At 41.3% G+C, this 11,304-nt stretch overlaps 1 protein-coding gene across 1 annotated transcript; it reads right to left on the bottom strand.

Annotated features, from left to right (window-relative positions):
• Positions 1-3,342: 3,342 nt before the first annotated feature.
• palm1b (paralemmin 1b) lies at positions 3,343-8,675 on the bottom strand. Its single transcript, XM_008277277.1, has 4 exons — positions 8,664-8,675; positions 7,411-7,526; positions 6,889-6,959; positions 3,343-6,637 (listed from the first exon to the last, which is right to left on the bottom strand). Exons 1-4 carry the CDS (start codon positions 8,664-8,666, stop codon positions 6,258-6,260), a joined length of 570 nt encoding a protein of 189 aa, XP_008275499.1. The 5' UTR covers positions 8,667-8,675; the 3' UTR covers positions 3,343-6,257.
• Between the last annotated feature and the right edge of the window lie 2,629 nt (positions 8,676-11,304).

The following is an 11,304-nucleotide window of genomic DNA, read 5'->3' as shown; positions in this document are numbered from 1 at the left end:
ATAGTTGTTGTCTGTTATGATTTAATCACCCTCTAAATTTATTTAAGCATATGTTATGTGCATATACTGTGACTCAAAATGCCTCTGCACTTGTAGCCACTGCTCTTAAGGGGAGTGTCTTACTCCTGTTTACCTTATAGCATTTTTTATTTATATCAAGGTGGAGCCATTTTCAGCAACTATTTCCAACATTCACCATAAAATTATTATATATTTTGCATGTGAAATCCTGCTCTCCAAAAATAATGAGTAGCTGCTGTCAGATAATGCATCGGAGTAATCAGTTGTATAAAGTTGCATAAAATGAGTTTCACAAAAATGCAAAGTACAGTAAATGGGCAAATGTGCTTATTTATATCCCGAATCAGAGAAAAATCCCAAAGGATGAGGGGAGACTTACTGTAATGTTTGCACATGCTGTATACTTTCACACACTTGGCATCTCAGAACTGATGGGAGATTCCTTTTTTTAGATGTCTTGGGTGAGAGCCAGAAAATGCACAGAGCATGGTTATTTATGAAGCTAAATATAGGCCTATACTGGCATCAGGAAGTGAGAGAGAAGTCTGGTCCTACTTACAAGGAAATGGGACAAACTTGTAATGATAAAGTGACCTATTGTAATTCTCAGGTGGGTTGAAGTATTCAGATTGCGGGCGCACAGGTACGACGGCTTTCGGTGTAGTTTGTGAACAATAGCACAGTGTTAGGAGAGGCTTGGGTTGGTAATTGCCCAGATACCGAGCGTTGTCAGCACAAAAAGTCCTTCAGGAGCTCAAAAATGCATAAAACCAGAGTGCTAAGTGACGATGAAACAAGGAGACAGCTATAGAAATATAAAAATAGTTGTGGTTGGGTGTACTGGAAGAAGGTATTGTGGGGTCAAGACAACAGATCCTCTTTAAAGGCCGAGCATACACAGCACAAATACACACTGTTTAAAGTAAGGGATTACTTCAGGCAAACAGAATCAGTGAAATGTGTGAAACTGAACCTAAATGAGGCAGAACACGATACCATCCATTATCTACACACCGCTTAATCCTCACTAGGGTCATGGGGGGCTGGAGTCTATCCCAGCTGACTCAGGGTGAAGGCAGGTTCACCTGGACAGGTCACCAGTCTATCACAGGGCTACACTTAGAGACAGACAACCAAGCACACTCACATTCACACCTACGGACAATTTAGAATCACCAATTAACCTCAGCATGTTTTTGGACTGTTGGAGGAAGCGGGAGAACCCGGAGAGAACATGATGCCATTATCTTGAAATAATATTTAGTAAGGTATTGAGGGTTTTATCAAGAAGTAGATACCTTTTTTTTTTTTTTCTAATTGCTGCCTATAGCACTTAACAGCTCAGCAAGAGGTACAGTCATCCTCAAATATTTTCATACCCTTCCACTAAAGAAAAGGCAAAATTCACAATAGTCACTCAAATAACTAGAAATTGAAAAAAGTAATAATAAATAAAAATTTGCTAAATTACAATTTAGTGAAATAAGACATTGCTTTTGAATTGTGGTTGAGAAGAATAATTTTTAAAAAACAACAACAAATACTGCTAATGAGCAGTGGGCCAACATCAGAATAGCTGTCAACAGGTGCAGACGTCTGACTGACAGTTACAGAAAACACTTGATTGCAGTGATTGGCTCAAAGGGTTGTTCAACAAAATATTAGTTTACGGGTCCCATCATGCTTGTTTGTTGTTTTATATATATTTCTGTTGAACTACAATTCAAAAGCAATGTTATGATTTTCATAACACTTTTATTTTTTATAACTTTTGTCAGTTTCAACTCATTTCAGTGACAGCTGTTTTTTTTCCTTCTTTAACGGGAGGGTATGAATAAATTTGAGGACGACTGTAGGTGGTGTTTTTGCATTTGTATGTCAGTTGTTCATTTATAGGAAGAAGCAAAAGAAAGACTTTCATATCAAGATACACACAAGAATTTAGTGCATACAGGAGTCACACTAACCAGTTTAGTTTTGGGTGATGATGTTTGAGAACTGAAATGAGAGATTGCCTTGAGGATATAAAGTTGAGAGGTGGCAGAAACCCAGATGAAGTGGCTCATGACAGCAGTACAAAGTGGCAAATTGTCACAGTTGGCGATGTGAATAAGTTGTGTGTAATTTATCTCTGGAAGACACGAGCCAAGGGCAGCAGCTGGTGCTGAAACATTAGGTCTGCATGCTGATTTGTATCACATTTTTGGGAGTAATTGAGGCTGGATTTTAAAAGAAAAAACGGCGATTTATTGTTACATTACATTATGTTTGAGTGCCAGTTCCTTAATTTGTGTCTCATGCCGGGTTAGCTGAGCCTTAATCACAGAGGAAAGGCCAATTACTGCTAAGTGATAGCATGGCATCTATTAGATTTTGCTCCGTGTGTCAACGGATATTTGCACTGAGACTCCTTCTGACTTTTTAAATTCAAACTTCAATCTCCTTTTCATTCTCCGCGACTTTCAAATATTCCACTGATTCGATGTTTTTGCATCCGTGCTTGCGTGAGAGTGTGGAAAAGCATTGTCAGGGGTGTGACCTAAAAAAACAGCACACAATATATTCTCTGTCCCGTTTAGTGGCACAGTTTGTGCCGCATCTATTGAATGCTACAAAAAAATCTGTCTCATCACAGAGAATGTGCTTACAAAGTGCATATACCACATTCGCACTGAGGCTCGACAGAATTAACAAAAAAAACAACAAAAAAACCCCGCTATTTATTGTATTGGACGTGGCGCTGCTGCAGAATAAAGCAAATATAATTATAGCTGTTGTGTTGAACACTGCATACCCTCTAATGAACAAAAGCCTCCCCCTCCTTGTCTCCCTAATTAACCCTCATTCCCTATCTGGCTCTCACACACACACACTTTACAGTATATTTGTGTAAAGGGATTATCTGACAAAACAGTGACTGTATGCTCTCTAGTGGCCTGCTCTGGGTAGTGCATGCTACAAAGTACTCAGCTGACCAGATTTCCAGTTTGGGAGTCGCACATATTCTCACTACGCAACTGCTTCAGCTTCATTTTGTCTTTAATAACCTCTAATCACACCTCTAACTTTACTATTTCTTCTCATAAATAAGAGATATCACTTTTTCTGGCTTTTCAAATGCCAGTTGTGTCAGATCTTATGATAAATTGATAATTTATTCGTGCATAATTGCGCGTTAATCCCCCCAGAAGGGCGTCCTGTACGCCCATCTGTGGCTCCATCAGCCAAGACGCTCAGACCGCACACATCATTAACCGCAGCTTATGCGTTCCATCAGCAGTGTGCGTACATTTGGTTCATTACATACAAATGTATGCGACGTGCTGTAAACAAACAGTAGTTTTATTCAAGATTAAACATTTAGACGACCACAGAATAGATGAACAGGCATTGGTCTAACACAAGGTTGTTTTTTCTGCTGCTGTCCCAGAGACCCACTATTAAGCAAAGCTGTAGCTCACCAAATTTACATGTTTTTCTATGTATACAGATGCATATAGACACATATATACATGTGCATATACTGTATATACATAGGCTGTCAGTTGGTCTTCGGTATAAAGTTTGCATCCCCACAAAATGCTAAAGTTGGTTTTGATGAAAGGAAAACAACATAATCTGTCGGAGTAAAATCAACAATTAAAAATAAATTCGATACAGGATACAAAGTTTTTTTCTTTGAAGACACCAACAGTAGTCTGCATATCATCCAGGCTGCATTTATTTCTCATGTGAAAAATGAGTGTAATCTTGTCATATACTGGTGTAGCGACCCTTCAGAGCAGAAGGCAGTGTTTCCAGTGGGTCATCGTGACCGGGAGCACAGCAAGAAAAACCCCGGTCTAAAAAAATGGCGGCAGACAGACAAGTCCAACCAAATGAACCTGACAAAGGCACCAACAATACACAGATGTAGTCATCTTTTTTGTTTTTTTTTCTTTAAAAATACACACATCAAATACAATACACTGCCTTGCAAAGAGGCCATAGAAAAAAAAAATATAACATGAGAGTCAATATAAGAAAACAAAGTTGCAAGTTGTACAATTACAGTGGAACTGTACATCATGGAAAGCATAGACTTGTATTTCATCCGTCCACGCCTGTTGACCTTCCTTTTGGAATGTAAGAAGGGATCATTTCTCTGGTGGTAAATGTAGGCAGGACTTGAGAGAATGCATCTGGCACTGAAGGTTGACTCTCTTATTCAACACGTATATGCAGGAGGCAGTAGAATCCCTCCGTTTTTTTTTTTTTTAAACCAGCGATTTGACAGAGGGAACGAGCTGGACAGTAGTTGGTGGATGGAGAGGTTTCGATGAGACTCAGGATTAGCACCAACTTTAGAGGTTTTTTTTTTTATATAACTGCGTGTCTCCGAGCATAGAAGGTGGTACGATGGTTTGACGATGAAACAGTGATAAAATAATGGTGAAGGTGTGCAGGTGAATCAGAGGCGGATGAACCTGGGGGGGTGGGAGCAGAAGCATTGGTGGTCACTGATCCAGACATCCATAAACCTCATCTGTCTGCCAAACAAATGAGGAAGACGAGGGCCAAAATGTATTTCAATAGGCTTCCTGGACTATCGTGTATATGCATGCTTTGTTTTACTAGCTATCTGCACAGGTTAAACAGGCAAGGCTGAGTTCTTCTTTCACTTATTCATGACAAGAAATACTTAAAAGCTTAGCTACCTGGGCACAACTGAATTCTTTATATTGTGTTTTGGAGGAATAATGCGTGAGAGAAAAGTCAAATGTTCGAATGCCCCCAATCTCTTTTCTGCAAATCTATTCAAGTACGATCGGGCCCAGGTCTACAGACAAAGAGTCAGGGGTTAAACTGGGAGGACAGAAACCAGCAGCCGACCAACACACAGTGAAATTACAGTATCATCAAATTTTATTTGGTTCATAGAGGGACAAAAAAAAAGCTTTTTTTTTTCTCTAATGGTGAGCTCAGCAGGCCCATCTCTTCTCATTAGGGGAGAATGAATCCCAATTTAACCCCTGGATTTACATTCATGTGAGCGTGAGAGCGTATAATAAAGACCTAACAAGTGATAGAAAGTTGCAAGGCTTCATGCAGTGCTACCTCATAAGATTTACATTGATTCTACTGTTGAGAGAACAAAACTTACTTAAGCCTTCCTTAACTTTTACGTAACGGTCTCATGAGTCTAATGATCATAAGGTGTATCCATCATATTTAAACTATACGAAAAAGCTGTGATCTTCATGTACATGTGCCACATACGGTGTCTAGTTTCAAGCTAATGCGGTTCGGTCAGTGATCCTATTTGCCTCGGTGTCTCCTTGCTGTAGATTTGTTCTTTTTTCTTTTTTTTTTTAAACATAATGCATATCTCTAACACTGCCAATTATATTTACTGTTACTGAAAGACTTGTGTGACTAAAGATATGAGCACATATGAGTCTAAGAAAGCACAGACACTTGTTATGAGCGAATCTGGTAGTGCTTACAAGCTTACATGCAGTTAATGGTTGGAGATGATATAGAGAACCAAAAACAATAAATACATTGTATAAAACATAATTTCATATCAATATATTAAAATACTATTTAAAATAATATCTTAGACAATATTGCAATATGAAATTGACCGATAAATAGTTGGTAGGCCTACACAGAGAAATATATATATATATTTAAGTATCTGTGTCCTTCATAGTTTGCTGTTTTGATTTAAATGATTTTAAAGTTTCCAGATTTTTTTCCCCCACAGGGTAGCAGTACAATCCAGAGAGCTAATACATTTTCTTTTTTCCAACAATAATAACAATGAACTTACAGTACACAGTTCCATAATAAAGATATACATACAGAATACAATATAAATGTCAAGACAGAAAAATAGAAAAATATCAATAGAAATCAAAAGTCAAATACATATCAGAGAAAGTATATAGAGTAACGTGTACTTATGAGTCTCTGTGGTTCTTGTTGTTGTTGTAGCTGGAGCTTGTATTGGCTCTCATTGTTGGTGTATTGGCTGTGTAACTGTACTTCGGTTTTGTTCTCTCTTTTTTTTCTTTTCTTTTTTCCCCCCCAGTCCTGACACGCATGTCCACACAGACACAAAGTTACACACATCTGCAAATACAGACACATGCAATGGCACACATGCCTGCACAGGTGCAAGCGTGTGCTCACCCACACACACACACACACACAGATACAGTCGCACTCAAACACACACACACACACGCAGCTCACATGACCGTGCAGCATTTGCAGGTCTGTTTCTTCTCCTTTTCCTTCTCTCCCTCCTCCCCGCCTCCGTTGGCTTTCTCTTTCTCCGCCATACTCCCGTTGGGTGGAGCCTGCTCCTCCGTGGCCGCGTCTCCTCCCGCTTTGCCCTCCCCGTCCTCGATCACTACAAACTCGGCCTTGACGTTGCCGTCCACCCCTTCCATCCCCAGGGCCGTGCGGGTTTCCTGCTCCTGCTCCACCGTCTTGTAGCCCATGAACACCAGAGTGACCGGGTTGTCTGCGCTAGCCTGGTCAGGACTTGGGCCCAGCAGCTTGGCCTCGATCCCTGTCACTTCTCGCTTAGGGGTCTGGCCGGAGGTCTGCACTACTCCGTTCTCGCCTATAGGGAGCGCCAGAGCATCATTGAGAAAGGAGGATAGGTGGAGAAGGAGAGAAGGTTGGTCAGGGTAAGTCAGAGAGACAAAGAAAGAAAGGAAACATTGTCTTAATGACCTCCGGCGAAGAGGACCAATTTAATAGAGCAAATGAAGACGCTATTATTAGATCGCTTTTTCTTTGTGACACAGGTGTTCGGGCTGCGTTGCCATGGTTTCCCGTGTGATGATATGTTGTCATGGGCACAGAACTTACCTCCATTTTCTTTGGCCACACCCTTATTGGCAGGCTCGCCTGTCTCCAGCTCTTCAATCTCTTGCTCCAGCCTGCCTCGGAAAGACACACGCAGGGAAATTAATAATGAAAATGAATCTGTGCTTCCTCTCCAAACATATAGATCATAATATATATATATAAGCCGACTCTGAGTACAAGACTACTACTATAAAATATCATAACGCGTGCCTTAAATATTTTATGTTGCCATCCATGTTAACCATAATGCCATTAGACTGTTTACCAATCCCATTTTTGGTGGAAAAAATATTAAAAGGCGCAAAAAAATTGGCTTGGATTAGGTGCTCATCCATATATAAAGTGTAATTCAGTATCTTTTATGGAATTAAAACCCCACATCACCACAAAAACACACCAAACTGCATTTTTTTGAGACACACGCCTACATTGTGACCATAACAACCACACATATTTGGTCTGTTAACTTGAAATGAAAGCCTATGTCAGTGATGAGACGTGCAGATGTTTTAAGACGTTCACCTGAGGATGACCTGCTCCAGAAGTTTGGTCTTCACTTCATCCTCCTGCAGACGCTTCTGAGTTTCCTCCTCTGCCGGGGCTCCATCTAACAACCAGCGCTCCCTCAGTGCCTTTGACTGCAAGGAAACATAACACAGACACACGCGCTTGATATCGAACAAGGCCAAATGCGATTAGATGAGTCAGTCGGTTTGTGTCACGTTTTCTATAAAACGTAGGCATCGATGGCAAAACGAGGAACATCTACTGTGACTCCATGTGTTTTGGTGGATTTGTGTGTATGTGCCACATCTTTCACCAGAAACGGCTGATGAACTCATTAGAAGCACTTCAATCTAACTAATTATCAGCCTCCCTTGCTCGCACATCGCCGTACTTTCCTTTAGAGAAGATTAATGGCACTTTCACTGAGACAACAGTAATGAGTCGGTTACCTAATTGAAAACAAAACTCCACCCGTGAGTGCGTCCGGCACTTCTCTGCTGCCACTCTGTGATTCTGTCGCACACTTAAGCCGCTGCCAAATCCTTTGCCAAGTGGACTACGTGGCACGCAGCCAGAGGATCGAGGCTTCTGGCATTTAACTGCAATATCCAGACTAACATATAATTCTCCTATTATACTCAATCGAGCATGGGGCTGGAAATCAAGATAAGTCGCAGAGAGATAAAAACAAAATGGCTCTAATCTCAAACTGCATCAAACATTTCCTGAAGCTTGACATGCGAATACAAGAACGTCGTTATGGACAAGTTGAGAAAACTGACTAGATTAACCGTTATAATTACTGCAGATAAAGTTAATTGTAGGACAACATAATTAGGTCCTTAATTAAAATAAACCAAACTGAATAGAATTAACGCTTTAAAAAAAAAAAAAAAAAAAAGCGTCAACTTTTATTCCTCCCTTTACCTTCCACTTCTGTCAATCTATGTTTACTTCCACAATCAATTTACAAATAGCCCTGTATTCTTATCTCCGCTCCCCATCCACATTCCCTCCTGCAGATAAGCTAATATCAAAGCAAATACTTGGCATGCTTTGAGGTAAATATAACAGTGTGTCTTACTCGCAGCTGTTAGAGCGTGCAGCAAAAAAGACAACCCTGCTTAGCCATATGGAAAAGTGCAAGAAAAAGCTCTTGTTTTCACAAGTTGGGCCTGAAAATCTGGACCTGTGCTCGATGTGAATTCCTCTGCAGTGATGCAACAAGAATTTCTCCAGAAAAAAACCCTCAAAACTCCCCCCCTCACCATTTTCTTCTCACACTCGACCCCTGCCCCTTCCTCTCGTATGCATCTCTATCCATCATAAAGTTCATGAACTCGCGTTGGATTGTCAGGGTGTAGCTCCCTCGCTTTGCATCTGTGTTAATCTGTTTTCATCCTTTAAAAAAAGCCAGTTGTTGTCGGCTCTTTGCTTTCTCCACGGAGTCGTTCGGCTCCAGACACTGGGCTTTACAGCACACACTCGCTGGGTGTAATTCAACACTCTTCATTCCCCTCAGCCCTGCATGGTCTCCTGGGCACTGAATCTAAACCTGCTTCCCCCTCTTTCTCTCTCTCTCTACTCTCTCGTCTCTCTCTCTACTCTTTCAGTCTTGCCACACCCTACTACCCCAGCGCCTGACATCACTTAATGTACTCACTCATGTGTATGCAGGCGCGCACGCCACAGCCAGTCTACACGCACGGTCGTAAAGCTGGAGTGCTGAAGTTACGTCTCTCCCCATTGTTCTTTGGAGTAAAAGCTGCTAACGTAGCAGACAAAGGGCGGAACTGGGATACATACGCACACGCAGACACACATCTATGCGTCCAAATGTAGTGAACAGCTGTGAAGAGAAGAGCTTTTTTATTTTAAGATTCTTTAAATGAAACCCCCAAACTCTTCAAAATAAAGTTCGTCCAAGTAAATATTATTATTTGCTTTTACAGGAATAGTCTGACATTTAGGGATCTTTTTGTGCCACAAGTTAGGTGAAACGGTGCTATTATTATGTTTGTAATAACTAAGCGACAGCCAGAGGTAGTGAGATTAACTTATCACAAACAATAGAAACAGGGGAAACAAGTCATTTTTACCAGGGTTTTCCCAGCAGAGACATTTTTGGAGCCCCTGAAGAGGTCAAAGGAAAGTCACGAGCGCCAGAATGATAATATTTGAGAATAGTTTCCTTTTTTTTTGGAGTCATATCAATTGTGGTTTCCATGGCTCGAGCATAATAAGACGTTTTTGTTCATCAGATGGTCAGAAGCAACAGGAAAACACAGGCTTCTGTGAAATAAGATAACACAGACTCACTGCTTTTACTGTACGTGGATCGATCACGCTTATTTTTTTTAGAGTTTTGTCAGTTGCGATGAGCATAATGGGACATTTTCGTTCATCATATGGGCAGAAATAACAGGAAAAAGCACTGCCTTTACTGTCGATCGAGCTTACTTCAGCATGTATTCACTCCTCAAAAGCCTTCTTTTACATTCTGGCTTTTGTGTAGATTACAAAAATGAGAAAGAATATGTTAATAAGTGACCTTTACATGTGTTGGCAGTTGTGCCCATTTCCTCAAAACTTGTCACTTCATAACTTAGTAAAAAACTTATTCACACCTCTAGAACCTGTGTTTCTCCTTTTTACACCATGTAGATATTAATAGTCAGAGGTTTTTATTCAAGGACTGCTGTTTGTATAATCATATCTGCCACGTGTTGCTAATTAAAAACAGAACTCCTATTCATGCTTTCCGCGTTAACAGCACTGTAATACCTGATCTCAGCATTACGTCCATACGAGCATGTGTGTATACGATCCGGTATTAGCGCGATTTAATGGCGTGGCAGGTACACGGCTGTAAAAATGTGGTGTGTAAACAGACACGTTTATTGGGTTTTCCACACCAACGGTGCCTCTGGAAAAGGAATACTTGCTGTGGTTTGCACAAAGAGCCCTCTAATGCTCCTGGACAGCGTGATTACCCCGTGTGCGCTTGTGTCGATGTGTGCGCGCGTGAGACGAAAGCGGGGTGCGGTGGGTGTAGGGGCTGTTTCCTGTTGGTGGGAGTGGGACAAAAATCTGTTTCCTCTGCCAAAGCCCACTGCATTGTCCGAGGCTTCTGTGTTCTTTTATGAAGCGACGCACACAACACCAAACGCACGCATGTTCAGATACACACTTACAATGGTTTGCTCTGAAAATAGAAAAAAAAAAAAGTGGGAGCATGCCGGGGCAACAGAGCAGGTCACGAACACTTCTTCTTTTTTTTTTTTTGCAGACACTGCGCAGGCGCACGCACACCTCAACCTTTGCTCTTATCGGTGACCTGCTGGATTGTCCGGCGCTGAAATAACTTTGATAGTGCTGACAAAAGCGCTGACAAAAGGCCTTGGCTCTGATATACTGAAAGTGCGCATTTGCATGCATGCATATTATGAGTGCGTGTGCGCGCCCAAACAGCATGTGGAGGAGCTGTCGGTGTTATCTGTTGTCCATTCTGAACATTCCGTGACAGCAGCAGTCGGGGAGTATCTCACTGTGTTGGGCTGATGGATTTGAAAGGAATTGCTGAGTTTAATCTGGCCGTGTGGGTGTCCAGCGTTACTCACACGTACAGCATAATTCCCAAAAACACAGAACTGACAGGGAGTATTTCTGTCCGCTTGTTTTCAAGTTCTGGTGAGGGAGAGGCGTGTAGAGGTGTAGGTGCAGGAGTTTTATCAGCGAGGGGCTCGAGTACACTTTGAGCAAAGTCAAACTGGTGTGCTCTCAAAAAAACGTATATTATACTGCTCTGTTCAAATATTTCAGTTCCTCTATTGCCGGCACAAGTTTTTCCAATGCTGAAAATTGGAGGGATTTATGAGTTAAAATCTAATGGTTGCAAATCTGCACCTC

The sequence above is a fragment of the Stegastes partitus genome, unplaced genomic scaffold (genome assembly GCF_000690725.1).
Source record: "Stegastes partitus isolate 25-593 unplaced genomic scaffold, Stegastes_partitus-1.0.2 Scaffold94, whole genome shotgun sequence".
Taxonomy (NCBI): domain Eukaryota; kingdom Metazoa; phylum Chordata; class Actinopteri; family Pomacentridae; genus Stegastes; species Stegastes partitus.
Note: the sequence above shows the minus strand (reverse complement) of the source record. Positions and strands in the feature narration are given on the sequence as shown.